At 35.8% G+C, this 18,728-nt stretch overlaps 1 protein-coding gene across 1 annotated transcript in view; it reads left to right on the plus strand.

The window, feature by feature from the left end:
• Positions 1–18,728, plus strand: part of USP32 (ubiquitin specific peptidase 32) — a gene marked incomplete at its 5' end in the record, with an annotated part of 33,672 nt that overhangs the window by 3,864 nt on the left and 11,080 nt on the right. The window contains 12 exons of the mRNA XM_009696699.1: positions 1,089–1,172; positions 3,916–3,977; positions 4,098–4,200; positions 5,992–6,184; positions 7,329–7,504; positions 8,249–8,389; positions 11,662–11,779; positions 14,110–14,264; positions 15,021–15,102; positions 17,002–17,076; positions 17,696–17,834; positions 18,118–18,223. Coding sequence (XP_009695001.1) covers positions 1,089–1,172; positions 3,916–3,977; positions 4,098–4,200; positions 5,992–6,184; positions 7,329–7,504; positions 8,249–8,389; positions 11,662–11,779; positions 14,110–14,264; positions 15,021–15,102; positions 17,002–17,076; positions 17,696–17,834; positions 18,118–18,223 — 1,434 coding nt within the window. The remainder of the gene's footprint in view (positions 1–1,088; positions 1,173–3,915; positions 3,978–4,097; positions 4,201–5,991; positions 6,185–7,328; positions 7,505–8,248; positions 8,390–11,661; positions 11,780–14,109; positions 14,265–15,020; positions 15,103–17,001; positions 17,077–17,695; positions 17,835–18,117; positions 18,224–18,728) is intronic.

The raw sequence follows: 18,728 nt of genomic DNA on the forward strand, positions 1-18,728 counted from the left end.
TCTGGAAACTATAAATAGTTTAAGAAAAACTATAAAGAATGTCTAGAGATGCTTAATTACTAGTTGTCGTGCCTGCTTGTACTCCAGCAAAGTGGTGGGCAAATATTTTAATTCTGTCATTACCAAAGCAGTAGAAAATCGGGCTTCAGTGAGCTCTTTCTTTCATCCTCTGAGGGTTTTATTGTTTGCTTTTTTAGAAAGGGTAATTTTAAGCAAGCGTATAGCAGTCTTGTTTCCACAAAGAGTTAAAAAAGAAGACTAAGTCTTCAGAGTATCTTTCCTAGTTGCATCATGAATGTAGTACTGGAAAGAGCTGATGGTGCAGTAATTACATAAATTATTTAACCTCTTTTCATATGTTAGCTTTGACCTGTGTGAACTCTGGAGAAAATGGTCGGTAAGAAGCGGCAGAGTAACTGCCACTGCTGTAAAAATGGCTATGAGTTATATTACAATCTAAAAAGTTGAGATTTTTGTTGAAAATCAGAAGGTCCTCTGACATTGGTCAGTGTTATGCTACTGTAACTTTGCAAGTGGTTAAGAATTAATAGGACTTGTGTTGTGAGGAAGGTCTTAAGGACTTGATGATCCAAAATAGTTTTTCCCAACCCACAGAGGAAGATGGTGGGTTTCTGAATGGCTGCAAGTATCTATATGTGCAAAGCTTATTTGGACTATCGAAGTCTTAGATTGTCTTAGTCTTGTTTTGTTTCCTACAAAGTGATTGCCCTGACCAGTCACATACTGCTTCTGCTGATTTCGTAGTTTGAGAAAGTATACTACTGCAGTTGAGCACGAATACTAAATCTGAATGATGGAGAGCAGGAGCAAAAGTTACATGCTGTGCATAGTTTGTCCTCTGTACTCTCAAAGCTTTTTGGTTCTCTAAGTTGCATGTGTTATGCTAAAACTGGATTTTTCTTCTTTTGTTGGATCAAATGTTATTATCAGAGTGGTAGATCCTAATCATTATCAAATCACTGGCTTTGTCATGCCTTGTGTGACATGTTTAATGAGCACTTTAATAGAAATAGGTTAATGGTTTGATGGTGTTTCCTTCCCCTTTCCTTCTCCTCCCTTTAACTAAGCTTGGACACCTCACGCTGGAGGACTACCAGATATGGAGTGTGAAGAGTGCACTTGCCAATGAATTTTTAAATCTACTTTTTCAGGTATGTTTAGAGGAAATTTAAACTTGAAAATTATGGTAATTAACTCACGAGCTTTTTGTGTGGCCATGAAGTGCAGCATCAGCGTTTGTGCCAACATACTCACAATTTTGTCTATTACGATAAGTTATGTGGTTTTGCAATTGTGCATTACCTTGACAGAATGATTCACTATTTGATTATTAGTCTTTTCAGTGTATGGAGGTGCCTAAAGCATAATTTGTTAACGTGAATGTAGTGTACGGTTTATAAAATGAAAGGAAATTTCAAGTGTATCAGCAGTTATATTTTCCATTAGAAAAAGGCTGTGTTCTTAAACAGTTGCTCTTGCAAATCTTTGCCGAGAAAGTGGCACAGGTAGTGAGAAAAGGTATTGCTAACTTTTTACAACCATTTTCTGTTTACCTTTTCTGTTAAGGCTGTCTAAGGAAGTTTTCATTGCTTTCTTAATGAAGCAGTCCTTGAAAGCTGTGATATCTGTCACTATTGTGTTGCAGAAGCTGAGGATTAAGTTTGTACTGAATTTGTTTTTAATTGAGCTTGAATTGGATTTTTATAAATCCTTAAGACAGTCATGTTTTAGCACTGGCGCACTTTATGCAGAGAATAACCCCCTAAGAGTATTTTCATTCACTGCAGTTTATTCTGTACCCATTTTCCGTAGAGGTTGATACTTAGAGTTTAAATAATAATAATCCTAATGGAGCCTTGAAGATTTGCCCTCATGTAGTGTTCACCTCCAGCCTCGTGTGACAGTCTCAGTTCTGCCAGGGAAGGCCAGGGAGAACCAGTGGGCTCTGTTGTCATCTTACCAGTGAAGCTTAATTGGATGCTGGGTCAGATTGTAGCAGAAAAATATTTCATCAGAGAGAAGCTGTATGGTTTTTTTAAAAAAAATAATAACTCTTGTGTGAGGCTACCTGAATAGCATACCACCGATTCTCCTGTTTATGGCCCCAGACTACTTCATAAATTGTATTTTGAACTATACTTTTCCAAGAACTTCTCAGGGCAACTGAGTGTGAGAGTATTCTGAGGCCATCAGCTACACCACAGTGGAAAAGAATAACATCAGAAAGTTCTGCAAATTCTTTTTATCTCTAATTGCATCAGGTTTTGCTTACACTGCAACCTTCTCAAGAAGGGCTGTCTTTATTTTTGGGCTGTCTAGCATCAAATATCCCATCATAACTTAGTATCGATGAAGTGACAAATATCTATGCAATATTGAAATGGAATGAATAAACAATTAATAGATTTGTCTTGATGATTACACATCACCATTGTTACACATTGCTCGTTGGAGGTCTGCTTTACAATGTTCTTTTTCTCCTGACAGAGTTGCTGCATTTTCATTTTAGATTTTTATTTTTATTTTGATAACTTTATCATGTGAGGCACCCTCATCTCATGCTGCAGGCTCACGCAGGACAGAGTCTGCCATGGATTTGTCTGGGCATTTATTTGAACTGTCATGAGCCTGTGTGTCTCATCTGCAGACAGAAAAGCTGAGTAATCTGAGTGGAGTGCCTTGGAAAGCTTGTCAACAAATTGGCTTGTTTGCAGCCGAGTTAGTTTATATGAAGAATCTAATACTACCACAGTGTTACATGGGTTTAAAAAGAAACATCAGAGCCAGCTGTGTTGTGTGTGCTGGAAAATCTGTTGCTTCCCAGCAGCTAATGGCCTTTGTTTTATTCAGAATGTGAAATGGTCTCTCACACTGTAATATAAATTTAAATAAGATATCTCACCAGTCGTTAGAAATCTCCAGCTGAGATGCAAATTGATAGCCTCAAAAGAGACATAACATGATTTATAGTCTTTTCCTTATGAGTAGCAGCCAATTTGAAAACCGTCTTGGAGAGGAGACAGCTGACCCTGCTCCCTGCAATGGGAAACAAAGGCTCCTGCAGCGTCTCTTCCCCTCTGCTCATCACTCCCTGCCGCCTGCCCTGTGGCTGGGGAGCTGCTGGGAGAAACCAGGCAGAGATTTCACTGTAGCCAAGGCCAGGATGGTTTTAGTAGGAAGAGAGGAGTAAAATATTAGCCATCTGGGACTGCTGTCTTGCACTTGGAATAAAACCCCACCCAAATCAGGCAGCCGTCTGGGGAATGGTGCCTTTTTCTTCTGCATTTGTTTCAAAACGAAAAGAAAACACAACATCAGATATTCAGAGACTGTTCTACAATTTTGAGAGCATTTTTGGTGGTGACTGGTTGGTTGGACTGCTTTAAACTTGTCCCTCGGTCTTCTCATGTGCTTGCTTTCCTTTCACTCCCTTCTATAACCTCTTCTCCCCATTCTTCCTCTTTCCATTTTTTTTTTTTGGGACCTTTAGCTTATCCCCTTCCAACAGCTTGCATTCTCCCAATTCCTCATTCACTCTCTCCAGCACATAGAGACATCTTAACTTTTTGTTTATCTGATCCATGTCAGTTACTGTGATCTTTCTTAGTGTGTGTTTCAGACCTGACAATAAGGAAAATTCATTTTCTATTCACCTTAATTTGTCTTGGGGCATTTGACACTCTTGGTATCTTTGTCTTAACAGTGGGAACAGGTTGTGAATTCCATAGCTCAAAATACTTCTTTTTTAGTGATATGTTCAATTTTAGGTAATCTTGGTACATAATTAAAAGGAACTTTCTGAAAAGTCCCATGGGAATTGTTCTTGTCTTTTGTTTACCTAATGCTTGTTTCATAGTGGTGTAGTTCTTAATAAGAATTACTTTCTTTTTCAAGGTGTGTCATATAGTTTTGGGGCTACGACCTGCTACTCCAGAAGAGGAAGGACAGATTATTAGGTGTGTGTTTTGCTCAGAATCGTAAATGGGCTTCAGAATCACCTTTTAATATTTTCAAAAGAAGGACTGTAGTTTCCCTGTTTCAACTAATACTTCATGTTGTTCATTCTTTATGTGCAGAGGCTGGTTAGAAAGAGAAAGCAGGTATGGCCTTCAGCCAGGGCACAACTGGTTTCTTATTGCAATGCCATGGTGGCACCAGTGGAAAGAATATGTCAAATACGTAAGTATAATAATCATATATACTGAATAAGTATTTCCTTGTATTTGTGAATGTGTTAATGAAAAAATAGTGTGGAGCAAATGACTGCTTAACCAATAATGCTTGAAATTAAGCATCTCCTGTCTCTTAGTGGAAAGTAACTGTTTTGCCGAATCATTGTCACATGGTGAGCTTTTCACTATAATTTCATTAAACTGTCATTTCTTTCTGTACTTTGTTTCTTCATTCCTGCATGTCAAAATATTTTTTTGAATAAAAACATACTGTCACAATAGTACTTCCCTTAAGTCTTCTGATCTATTTGATAATAAAGCTACCTGGTTTTGACTTTGCTTGGGGCACAAATACACGCTGTGCGTTTTCTGGACAAATAAAGGAGGGAATTGGTATAACTGGATTTACAGGCAATGATGAAAAGTAGTCCAGTACCTGATGGTGATCAAAGGAGTCCTACTAAAACCTTATACTTACAGGGTGCTTTTTAATACCCTCCAACTAAAATATTCAAGTTAAAGCATCACTATGAATTTTACAAAAGAAAGCGTATTTAATAAAATAAAATTTAATAAAATTTAATTGAGGTGGAGATAAATATTCTTTGCAGGTTACACAAGTGAAATAAATTATTTCTCAAAAGAGTTTTATATAGTGATAAGTAACCATATAAGTATTTGGGTTGTCTTATAAATACCAATAACTAAAAATACTCAGAAAATTGCAATGTATGCATTAACTAACCAAGTAATTACAGTTATTCTTTGTGCACAATGAATTGGACAAATGATGGCTTAAATACTAGGTAATTTGAGCCTTGTGATAGTATAAGTACTCAGATATGCACATGATTTCATACCTAATCCTTTGCATAATAGCACAATGCCAGTAGTCACTCTGTCTACCTCTCGAGCAAAGGGAACACTCAGAATTTCTGTGAAACTGTAAATTATTACTGTAATTCCAATATACTTTTCAGTCTTGTTTTTATACTTTTAGCTTTACCGCACAGTTTTGTTATTTGACAAGATACTGTGTTTAGTGATGTGATAAAGAGGGGACAACATGAAATGGGAAACATCCCTTTTTCCAGTGTTGTTACAGTGATGTTCATTGCATGAATTTTCTTTTTTCCTCTCTAAGGCTCAGTTAATTCCCTTTTTATTCTGTTTTCTCATTTATTGACATTTCTTGTTGTAACTGGTGCTGTAAGTTGGGTAGGAGTCTTCTTACATCTTGTCTGTACTGGGCAGGCAAGTTATGCTTTTTGGGAGGGATGCAAATTTTTTTCTTTCTCTTTATCTTGCCTAAGTGTGAGCCAGATTGCCTTTGCAATGCTGTTTCTCCAAAGGAAACAAAGGAACTTTGTTTTGAAACAAAGTTAGGGAAGGCTAAAATGTTGCAGGTTTGAGGAGAGAATGTTTTTTTTTTGTTCTTGTGCTTACTGTTCTTATTTAACCATATGAAATTAAACAAGGACAAATCTTCAAATATTTATAGTCTGTATTATAGCTGTCTAAAATGGTTGTCTTTTTAGGTATCTAGATAGAAAATAGTTCTGGTATTTCACAGTTTTTATATTGTGCAGAAGAGTTTATTTGATTGGTTTAACAATCTTGACTGTTTCTGCAAATTTTTCATCAGTAGATATAGAAAGTTTGTTTGTTTTTTAACAAAGCTTGTTGTGATAAGCAAAAGTGGTCACGCAGCTGTGAATTTTGGTGATTGGTTTGGCTGTTGCTAATAGTCTTTGATACTGGCTTATAATTAACTTTTCTACTTGCCTACTGATTTTAGGATGCAAACCCTGTTGTGATAGAGCCTGCATCTGTCTTGAGTGGAGGTAAGAATTCACTCATAGCTGCTGCAGCCAGTGCTTCAGAACAGGGAGAAGACAAAATGGGAGGTCTTAATTACTTCAGTGCAACAGAAGAAAAGTTTTCAGATAATATTTCTACTGCATCAGAAGCCTCAGAGACTACTAGCAGCAGTAAGCATCTTACTTCCTTGGAGGTTTAATGTAGAACAGATTTTGAGAAAACTACCGACTGTATGGATTCCTCCGGGCAAAAAGATAACACAGTTTAGATTGCAGAAGTGGCCTACATGTGGACGTCGGTGAATTACTAGGATTTTTTCAGTCTGTGGTGGATAAAAAAGAAACAGTCTTGTTTAAACAGCAATTCGTCTTTTATGCTATGATTAGTTTGCAGAATAGTTTTCAAGATCATACCTCATTGGTATTGTACTATGTCTTGCAATGAGATGACCTCAGATACTACAAAGAGGAAAGAAGCAGAAAAACAGATTAGGAAAAGCATACTTACAGTTTTACATGGCATGTGATCGAAATGAATTTATGCAGATTCTAGGAGCCATCTTTGTGAAAGAAGAGATTTTAGTGATGACTTTCAGTCAGCTCTTGAGAGAGTTTGAGGTGTTCATTTTTTTCGTAGGACAGCTGAATGTTTCATCTGGTATTTTCAAATCTGTATCTTCAAATTATAACTTCAATTTGAAGTAGAGAACTACAATCTTCAAATTATAACTTCAATTTGAAGTAGATAAATTACTATGATCATTTTTGGGGTGGAGGTTAGGGGGGGATAGAGGAAGGGCAGGAAGGGAGACAAGTTTAGGTTAAAGATTCGTTCTTTTTCTTCTTTTAGTGTTCTGCATAACCAAAGGAGGTTCTATAAGAATAAAAACATTTTCATTTTCAAGGAGAAAAAATGAAAATAACGCATTATTGCATATATATTCCATTTTGTATGTAAGATTTTTAGGAGTTTGATATTCAGACATCCAGACAACAAGCAAATGCTAAACACATTTGCTCACGCAAACCTAGTTAGGCTGATTTCAAACCAGTATTTGTGTAAGAAGCTTCTGTGGTATTTGGATCTCGTATATCCACTTCTTTACCTTTTCTGAGAGTAATAGTATATTTGTCACTGTGTAGTTTGGAAAAGTTGCTTGTTTTACTGAAGCATGAAGGATAGCAAACTTCTTCAACAACCTTTTTTAAAAACAAACAAAAAAAGGATACAAGAGTTTAACTCATTCATTTATGGTTTATGGAATCATGAACTGAAATAGAGATTTTTCATTTTTTTCCTTGTATTCTGTTACAGATGCTCTTTACCCTGGCACACCAGGGACTGATGTATGTTTTGCTAGGCAGCATAATACTTCGGACAATAATAACCAGTGTTTCCTTGGAACCAATGGGAATACTTTGCTACAGCTTAATCCTCAGAAACCAGGAGCTATTGATAACCAGCCCCTAGTAACACAAGAACCGGTGAAGGTAAATGCATCTGAATCGTGAAAATAGGAAAAATACCTTTTAGTGTACTTAATGCAGCTTTTTATGTGGTGGTTTTTTCAGCTAGTGACTTAATTCTAAATAAATGCTGCTTTGTCATATAGCAAAATTTGGGTTTCTTACTGTTACTTTAAGAGGAAAAAATTGTGTTCTACTTTTGAGGCTACTGTTGAGTGTCTTGTGAGAAGGGAAACATTCAGAATATTCTTAAAGCTTACAAATGAGAAAGGCATTTATGAAAACACCACTTTCAGCAGTAAATGTAAAATATTTTAATAATTAAACACTTCAGTGTTTTCAATCTAAATATAAGAGTTTATTAATGTTGAATAAAACCAGAAAATAGTTAACTGAATAGTAAAACAAAACTGACAGTCTTTCCAGTATTCATGCAAGCAAAACATAAAACAGAGTGGCACCATCAGTGATGAGCATAGATTGGTTTTCTGTATGCGGTATCTGAAGTTGTTGGAGTAGGTGACACAAGAGAAACGTATTACAAATTTTATACTGGACAGCCTTTTAGAGAAATAGTAAATACTGAAACTTGAGTGTTATTTATTGTTACATTTAAATACTATCTTTCACTGTGAAAAGCAGTTGCTAATTGCTACTTAAAAGTTTTTGAATAATTAAATAGTGTTCTGTGTTCATGAACTAAAATCGTTGTAGCTGTATACTATTTTTTCCACTTGACATTTGACAAAAATCCCTTTTTGTTTAAAGGCTGCATCATTAACAATGGAGGGTGGAAGATTAAAGCGATCTCCACAATTGATTGAAGGAAAGGACTACATAATGGTACCAGAACCAGTTTGGAGAGCACTTTACCATTGGTATGGAGCAAATCTGTCCTTGCCCAGGCCGGTAAGTTGTGATTATAGACACAGTTTACTTGCCATAACCACCAAGACAATATAAACAACCTAACATGTCTGAGCTTCTGCCAGTTGCACAAGGTAATCTTTTATGGTCATCTCCTACTTCATCTAAAATGGGTAGTCTAAATGAAAAGTCTTGAAGAGCAAGCTGGGAAAAAGCAGTCTTGGAAATGGACATGGATAGAAAGTTGTGGATATTTAGCATGAGGTTTGCAGCACAATCCCCGAGAGATATTGCAAGGGCAGAAGTGCTGCTCAACTGATCATTATTGCTAAAGCAGACCAAAGTAGACTTGAGATCAGTTTAAAAGACTTGGCATCAAAACTCTCGTGTTTAAAAGCTAAGGTAAATTTTCAGCTGGTCTGGAAAACCAATAAAATTAAAACTAGGACACTTGCAGCTTTGAAAATGCATTTCTTGTCTCTTACAATTTCATGAAGGTGGGGGAAGGTAACAATTGCTGCCCTTCAAGTTCAGTGTCATAGAAAACACGAGCAAGATTTGTTGAAGATCTAAAAAGCAGATAGCAATAGGTGATCCCAGTGAAGAAAACGGGCAAAGACTATTCTTTGTCAAAGGGGTTGCTCAGAAGCACTTCTGAGCTGTAGCTGCAAACTGCAGGAGTAGATATTCCTAAAAAGAATTTGCCTATGAGCATATCAGCTTTTGAATACTGCATGGACTGGTGAAGTCGTTCAGCTTCTAGTCAAAGGTTTTTCAATAAAGCATTTACCGTAAGCAATTCCTCAAGAAATAGATGCTAAAACTGAGTTGGCATCTACTGTCTAAGGCTGCATCAGCATGGTTCTGGTTAGTCATGTTCAGTGCTAAAAGCAAAGGCCAGTAATCTCACCTGATACACTCATCCAGTCAGACCTTTCTTGTTTTAGTTCTTCAGTTTTGATTTTTGTTGGAGGTGTTATGTATCGTGGCCATGGGAATACCAATTTTTATTTTGAGCAGATTGTATATTCAAAATAAATAGTTCTTTTGTGTCATTCTTCTTCTAGTATTATGATAATTGCCTTTATTTTTTCTAATGAGTAACTTAAAATCTTACTAGCGAGGCAAGTGGTGATCATTCTCATTCTTTGGTACAAAATCAGTAATGCTTCTCCAAACTTATGGAAAACTCATTTGTCAGCAAATAATTCATATGTAGTGAATTTTCACATTTCTTACATTTGAAAGTGAGTAGAAGAGTCAATGAATCAGAATAAAATTGTCAAATAGTTTTACAAATAATTAACCTGTTTCCGTTGTATAATAAAAAAAATTATTTACTGCATTTTTGTATCAACAATTATTTAATTGCCTGTAGTCACTTAAAGCCTTGTAATAAAATTAACTAATTAGCAAAAGCCTATCAAAGATAAGGTGCTATTTGTACTTGTTTGCATAAAAGTTTTGTTAACGAAAAAGAAAAAAAAGAACAACTGAAATTTACTTTTTGTAACTAACACTAGTATCTTCTATATTAAAGCTGTAATATCTTTAATTAAAACTTCCATTTGGGCACAATAAAGAATAGGTTGAAGAATATAATTTTTCAAATGTGAAAGTGCTATATATTAAATGGAATTGTTTAAATGGACTAATAATTAGTCTGTGTTATCCCAGTAAGATTTTTTTCTGGTTGCAGTTAAACCGGCAACAGTATTTCTGAAAGAGAAGCAGTAATTATACAGCGATAGACATTGTTGAATCATATAATTTACTCACAATTTATTGAGCTATCTCTCTGTTTCTCTGCATGTAATGCAAAACAATTAAGGTGTCATAATCATTTGGAGATAAAGCTGGCATGCCTTGAATTATTAACATTGAATTTATGAAAAAATAGGCTAATGTTAGAGGCAAGAAAAATTGAAGTAATTTGGCCTGTTCACTTAGAAACATTGGAAACTTTCTTCAAGTTCTGTTGAGTATCTTTATTTCATGTAGTGGTTGGTGTATTCTGTGTCAGGTAGTCTTTTATAGGAGCTACACGTAAAGAAAGGAAGTGGGGGGATTTTTTTTTTTTTATGGTACCAATAGAGATTAGGTAGTTGGTGTCACAAATAGTCAGTGTCACAAATGGGAGAGAATTAACTGTGTGATTTTTGAGGATTTGGTCTGTTAGCTGTAGTACTGGCAATTATTTTACAGTGAAGAATCACTGGCTTCTCTTACCCTCCTCCCACACATTCTCCATGGAAACAAACACCTTTCATGATCCAGAAAAGGCCACATCTCTTTATATGCAAACTAATGTGCTTGAAATGTTTGCAATAGGGTCATTAGGAAAGAGACTTCTATTCAGAATGAGAGAATTTTAGTTTGGGTATCCTGTCTGCAGAAAAATGTAAATGTGTGTATAAACTGTGCCTTTTCAGTCCATAATTAAGGAATATTTTGACATTTAGTTATCTGAAACTTGAATTTTTGGAGACCATTTGATTACTTGCAACCACATATACAGGCACTTACAGTCCCAGTCTCTTACCCTGTAACAGGGACTGTTGTTTCTTTCCAGAAAATGTCATTGCTGTTGTTTTTGTTGTAAATGAAGTTTAATACTATGGTGCTTCAGTGCATTATATTGCTTCTCGCAACTTAAGCTGAGTGTTTTCATCTGCTTCACGTAGTCACAAAAATAGTGAACATTCCCACCATTTATGTATGTCTACATTTGGGAGATCTAGACAGCAAAGTCTTTGTAGAAATGATGACTGAAAAGCTGCAAGTCATGTTCTGGAGTAATTTCAGCTTTTTCTGTAAACATACTGAAATGCAAGAGAAGTACGTTTCAGTCTGTTCTTGCAATAGGAAGGTTTTAATTCAATCCTATAGTTCAAAAAGTTCAGAACGAATGTCTTAATCAGCATGTGTGAGTTTTTTCAACTGTTGTGAAACTTGTATATTAAAGTATACAGTGAGTAGAATTAATGAGGTTCATTGTAGTTTCACATACATTTCAGGAATTATAAAAATGTTCTTTCCATGGTGTGATACAGGAAGCTATGCTCCACTAAATAAGGTGTTTGTCTTTGACAATCTGCAACTAATAAGCTTCAAAAGGTGCTTAAATTTGGAGAATTGTTAGTCCTGTGGGTATTTGCCTAAGACTTCATAAGAAGTTCAGATTTCTTGTCTTCTAGTAAAGCATAGTTTATTTTTTTAACCATCTGCTTTAATCATTACTTCCTGTTCCTATTGGGATTTCCCACACATTTGAAACAGCAGTCTCTAAAATGTGTTTTCAACATCTTCACTAGGTGATCAAAAACAGCAAAACAAATGTGCCTGAACTAGAGTTATTTCCTCGCTATCTGCTTTTCCTGAGACAGCAGCCTGCCACTCGAACGCAGCAGTCCAACATCTGGGTGAATATGGGTATGATGAGCCTGAGAATGTTTCCTCAGCATTTACCTAGAGGTAACTTAAGAATGCAGCAAGAATACAAGTGCGCAGTTTCTAAGAAAGCGAGACCCACAGCTGTAGAAGCTTGCTGCCACTGTGCTTGTACACCAGCTAATCAACTGTAAGGCACAATCAGCATTTGGTAAAGATTTAGAGGCTTTCCTCCTATCTTCTCTTGAAAGGAAGAGGCATAAGGGAGCATTTTCAGTGAAGTCAGTTAAGTCGCATAGTTACTGCCAGTAGATTGGTGAGTTGAAAGTGAGAAATGAGCACTGCATAAACTAAACAACTGAGAAGGGCAGATCTGTTTATTCCTGTTGGTAGTTACTTTTGTAGCCATAGAATAGATGCATCTGTGCAATGGGATGGGTGTGTGTATATGATAGTACAATGGTATAATAAATGAAATTATTGTTCAGCCAACTGATTCCGAGTTACTTGGGCAGCTAGGCTTCAATGCTCAAGATTATTTAATACTCTTTATTAAATTAATGAAGTATTATTGAATTAATGAGTTATTGAATTAATGGAATATGAAGACTATTATTTGATGCAGTTTGGAAAGGTAGTTCAATAGTAAGTGTACACATCGAAGTAAAACGTATGTGTCATAATTGTGGTGGCAATGCTCACCAAAAGATTGTACAAGTAACGGGCTATAAGAATAATCTTTAGATTGCAGTGTCACATTTCAGCTGAAAAGTGTTGCAGGATTTGTTTTCAATTACCAGTTTGTGTGCACAGTTGCATACTTGCCTTGCACAATAGGTTTGAAGAAATACCTGATGTTCACATGCATGTGCGTTTGGATACACACAGATGTACATAGGCATCCACAGTAACATATGTCCAGAAATGAGCTCACCTGACTCCTGAAAATTAAATCCTTTAGCCTTGCTAGTGTTAGCCTGTGTTTAAAAACTTCATGCAGATGCTCAATTTTTCACTGCTTTGGTAGAATCTAAAACTTAACGTGTAGATAGCAGCTGCCTGCTTGATCAAGTTCCGCTACAGAAACTGCCTGCTACCCAAATTCGTTTTTCCTACTTGACCTAATAAAATGGAAACTGCTTTGTTTGGACATCCTAAAATGTGCAAATTCAAATGAAGAGAATCTTCTGATGTACCAAATTTGATCTTGATTTGGAGTTATTTTGCTGTGCACTAATTTATTTGTCCAATCAGTTATTAATCTTTTTGAGTTTTCAAATATGCTTTCTTGCTGTAATCTTACAACTAATCCTCTGATCCTAATCTTTTGGTTTTCTTTAAAAAAAAATAAATACTTTGCTTGGTATACTGAAGCAAAACTGATGCTTTGCTTACTTAAAAGATGATTACAGTATAGTTTTACTCTCTTGTAAAATTGCATGTAATATTGCATCTTTTCATATGGTACTGTTTATTTTATTTTAATCGTTTGACAGTGAAACTAGAACAGTGTCACTTCTCTGGTTACTTAAGTAATGCAGTTGCCCAGTTGGACTTGGCTGTATAGTAAAAGCTTTTCATGAATATGTTACAGACCTGTCTCTGTGAGCAGGGGGGAACTTCCTAAGTTTAAACTAAAGAAGCATGTGAAGTGGGTCTCATCTCTTGTGCAAATGTTTTAGAGCTCATATTATAGAAAAGAGAACAATCTTGACTGATGCAATTAATTTGTGTTGCAAACATGAGATTGTTGAGAAATTCTGGTGAAAATCCTAGCGATCTTCACAGAATATGTTTTCAGGAATTTAGTTATTAAGAATACTTTTATTGTGAAACTGTCAGGCTGATTTCATCTTCACAGATCAGCATTCATCTCCATAGAAGAGCTGAAGCAAAGTACTTCCAAGCATAGTCAGACTGATTTTCTTGATCTTATTCTTTGCTTAAAATGTTCTTTCAAAAAGAAAATTCTCATGAAATTTTAAAGTTCTTTATTTTGAAAATTACCATTGTCTCTGATACTCTTGTCTTTAAGAGAAAAAAAGAATAGTCCAGTCTTTTCAAACTTCTTTTAAACTATTTATTTCCTATGAGGATCTTAGTGGAGCGATTTTCTAATAGGTTTTGGTAAGAAGGGAGGTAAATTTATCTGCTTTGTGGTAGCAAGTTTGTTGTCCCAAGGGGCTAGTAACAACTAGCTTTCAATCTAGCTCATTATTTTATCCATAAGCAAAAGCAGTTGAACTGTGTACTCCTTTTTCACAAAAAGTACTTACAGTATATGTAGTGTATAAGTTGTTATTGATCTGATTTCAGTTGGCCTATGGATATATACATTATCTTTTGCCCTTTTCTTATGATTGTGAATCCAGGGAATGTACCTTCACCGAATGCTCCTTTAAAAAGAGTGTTGGCTTACACTGGCTGCTTTAGTCGTATGCAAACAATTAAAGAGATACATGAATATCTCTCCCAGAGGTTACGTATAAAAGAAGAAGATATGCGCCTCTGGTTATACAATAGTGAGGTAATGTCGATATTTTTCCTTTTTTTGTTTTTTTCTTTTTTTTAATCAGCTATTGGATATTGTATATCTTACTCTTTTCTAGAAACTATTACATACGCATGCACAGGAAAAAAAAAATAAAGTTGTTGACTTAAGTTTCCTTTGCAGTTTAACTGCCTAGGTTGGAAAACTCTTACCACTTGTTTTCTAGAGTTTTTTATGCCCTCTAAGCTGTGGAATTTAGATTTTGGTGTTAATGACCCAGAATAGTTACCTTTTGTTTTCCTAGTAGCCTGATAAACATTTAATTATCCTGTGATGTATTTAAAAATTGGCAATTGGTTGACCTATTAAAGGGCTTGATATGAAGTTTCATAGAAACTGTTTTAAATTGACATAAAAACACAATCTTTCATTGACACGCATGATGCTGTAGGCTTCTATTGGAGCAGAAGCCAGCAGCCATCCAGGATCTTTTTCAAATGTGTATGTGAATAAATCTCAGTGAACAAGGAGAATGTATTCCTCCAAATCGTTAAGTGTGTGTAATTCTCTCATTCTAAAGAAATACCACATAAAATTAAAGCATTGAACTAGATGCTTCTGGAGATCAGTGAACTACTGTATTTAAGTAACATAGGTAGGAAGCCGGTGCTCTCATTTTTCTGAAGAAAATTGTTAATACTATTTTAATTTCATTGCTTCAAGATTAAAATATCCTTAGAGAATTTTAAATCTAGAAGTAATAACTATATGAAGTATTTTTTTCTCCTGCAGAACTATCTTACTTTGCTGGATGATGAAGATCACAGACTGGAGTATCTTAAAATCCAAGATGAGCAGCATTTAGTAATAGAAGGTATAAAAAGGGCCAATAACTGGGTTACATACTAAAAATGAATAGTTTTATATAAGTATATACATGGTAAATAAATTGTGTGTAGTACTCATTTCTGTAGTTGCCCAAACTACACAAATATATAGGCCTACTGCCCAAATACTTTATTTTTGGAAATGTTTTGAAAAGTAAGATTACGTGTAAATGGATGTCTGCTTCTAGATTTGTATTTATTGAAAAAAATACAGGAATACCAAAGCTTCAAATAATCCACTGCCCCTATAATAATAACTAAAATACCAGAGAGTTAACCAAGGCAGTGTGAGGCATCTGAGGCTTTTTCATTATCTGATTTCTCTTTCACTAATTTTACAAGAGTTCAGGTTATGATATTTGCATGAACACATTCTTACTTACTAAGCAAAAAGTGAAGAAAATTGCATGTTTCAGTCCATTACAAACTGCTTTTATTTTCACATCCAGAGAGAACCTAATGCATTAGGACTTGACTGCTTGACTGATGCTTTTTGTGGTGAAAAGGCATCATAAACAATCTCAACCTTTCTTGTTTCAATTTATGTCTATGCCATCCCTGGAGGCATTCAAGGTCAGGCTGGATGGGACTCTGAGCAACCTTATCTAGTTGGAGATGTCCCTGCTCACCGCAGGGGGGTTGGACTAGATGACCTCTAAAGGTCCCTTCCAGCCCAAATGATTCTATGATTCTATGTCTGTTATGTCTCATCCTCCTGCCATGCACTACTACGCTAGGCAGTGCTATCAGTCATAAATATATTAAGCCTTTGTCAAAGGTATCAAGGTGCACAAATCAGCTAAGTTTTCAACTAGTTTGACCTTTCTGGCTAATTTTTTAATATTAGAAACAGAAGTGTATATACTTAATCTACTCTGCTGTTGTCCGTACATCACAGAGGCTATATAGAAATCTGAGTCTTGCATTGTTTCTGTACAAGTTTCACTTAGCATAGCTCTATATTACACCTCAGATTGGTGTTCTAGATGGACTCATCATTTTTGCCACTTCACTCACCTCATATTTAATCAATTTAAAATTGGCAGGGTGGCAGATGCAGTTCAATGTGCATCTACATTAGTCACTGGACACAAGAGAAGAAATGAGAATTTATACGTAGAGAGAGGGGAGAGGGACTGCACCTTGCTGTGTCAGGTGAAACAGAACCCCGAGGCTGTAGTTCGATAAACAAACTGGCGTTAAGTCAACACTGCCACTGAAAGAAGCGGTTTGCCCTTGCTCTGTATATTATGCCACCTGCCTTACCCGTGAACAACTACGTGACACCTATCTGAGGAACTGGCTGTGAGAAGTCATCTGGTAGAAAAATAACTCCCTTTTCCTCTTTTCAGCCAGGTTCCTTAAGCCAGTTTGCTGTATGGCTTGTGTCAATGCAAGACACAAGAGGTTTACAGAGGGAACCTATGAGGAGGTGGTGGTAAAGCTAGTTCAGGAAAGCTTACATTTTTTTGTCCCACTTTACCTTGAAACACATGTAACTTGTCCCTATTTTGAAATACACTTGAATCTTTTGTTGGCTCTTAACAATGAGAAATACTAGTGATTTCTCATGGAGTGAACAGATTTGTTCAAATATTGGGGATCAGGACAAGTACTGAAAAATTTGTTATCTAACAGGAAAGAAATCTCAAGGCTGCTTTCTAAAGATGTTACTAGCATGGTTTGAATGATGCGAGTACTAGAATGATTTCCAATAATTATTAGAAACATTGAAATGAAAAATAGCAAAAATAATAACTAAAAATAAGCAAATTTTTAATCTCAATTAAATATTGAATTTTTAATTAAACCTCTTCAGCTGTATAAGCTCTCTAGAGTAAGTAACAAACAATTTTAAAAAATCCTTATGCCGTATCTCTTTCTAGTTCGAAACAAAGACATGAGCTGGCCGGAAGAGATGTCTTTTATAGCAAACAGCAGTAAAATAGACAGACATAAAGGTAAGTGTTTCAGTGTAGTAATTGAATTATGATGAGAAGAAAAATCCAAGAGGCTGTAGTACGCTGAAACAATTCATTTTACTGTTATTGTTCTTAACATTGGAAGAGGTCTTTTATGCCTGTGCTGCTTTACTTGTTCTTTCTGTTTTATTAACATAGATGCTGGAAATGTGGAAGGGTTGGATGTACAGATAGATAAATTTGTAGATGTTCATATGCAGCAGTAGCAAATGGTAGATCGCGAATTCTGGATTTTGTGTTTATTATCTTCGATTTTTATTTTTTTTTAAGGTAAGGAATAGTTAAGATTTTAACAAATTAATCCAGAAATTTCAGTACCATAATTATTTACCTGAAAATAGTTTGATGGATTGTACTGGTATCTGTGGTGGATCAGATGCAACAAATTACATCCATTTCTGTTAAGTAGAGTTGAGAGAGCAGATATTTTGAACAGGCTGGTCCTTTGTTGCATCTATGCTAGCTGTAGTCTCGTAATTGAGAGCAGGTTAAATTGAATTGGTTACTGTGAAAAGGTTATATTCTTAACTTTACTGATACACCATTCTGACTTTTTTACATCTGCACAATTGGTATAATTATGTTTTCCTTTTCTCAGTTCCTACTGAAAAGGGTGCTACTGGATTAAGCAATCTGGGTAACACATGCTTCATGAACTCCAGTATCCAGTGTGTTAGTAATACACAACCTCTAACACGGTATTTCATCTCAGGAAGACATCTTTATGAACTTAACAGGTAATTTTCTGTTTGAGACCATTGGCATTTTAGATGCTGTAACATTTCTGTAAAATGAGTTTCAGCTTTCAGAAGTAGACAGTATGAATAAATCCTTTTAAGTTCAGCGTTATCAACCATCAGCTATACAGCAGATACTAGATTAGATACATGAAGGTATAACCTCTTTTGTTTCTGGGAGAGTCAAAGCAGTTCAGCAAGAAGCCTTTGCACTTTCTTGTTTATCCCCATACTTGAACTTTGTTTCAATTTTAATATGTATTAATTACTTTATGATTTCTAGGACAAATCCAATAGGAATGAAAGGACATATGGCCAAGTGCTATGGGGATTTGGTTCAGGAGTTGTGGAGTGGAACTCAGAAGAATATAGCACCGTTAAAGCTGCGGGTGAGTCTGTGATGTGTGTTATTTAAAGGTAGAAAGCAAGAATTTCTTTGAATAGTAGAAATCTTTTAATGCACTTTTTCCTGATGTTACCTGTATTGTAATGGTTCTGGGACTCAAATCAGCATCTGCTCTAGAGAAAGGCAAGGAAAATTGGACATACGTTTCACGTGTTAGAAGCTGACTGTGAAGCCAGTGATCATATCCTGGGCAGTCTGTCATCACATATGTTGCTCCAAACTGGTCACAGAATTTGGTTTCTTGCCTGTAAGGAATGTAGGAAGATGTTCAAGAAGGCGCAAGATGCACATCTGGAGGAGGCTGAGGTTCATCAGTCCTGGTGCTCAGGACTTGAGCAGCTTTCTGTGGAACGTAGTCATGGTTCAGTGGTTGTAAGGTCAAAGGAGTTACCTGATGCATTGGAGGTTGTGATATAAGATGTGGCTTTTATAGCCTTTGTTAGGGACAAAACATTATGCATTTGCCTGTAAATGGTCTTTTGTTCTGA

This window comes from Cariama cristata, unplaced genomic scaffold, assembly GCF_000690535.1.
Source record: "Cariama cristata isolate BGI_N322 unplaced genomic scaffold, ASM69053v1 scaffold37673, whole genome shotgun sequence".
Classification (NCBI taxonomy): domain Eukaryota; kingdom Metazoa; phylum Chordata; class Aves; order Cariamiformes; family Cariamidae; genus Cariama; species Cariama cristata.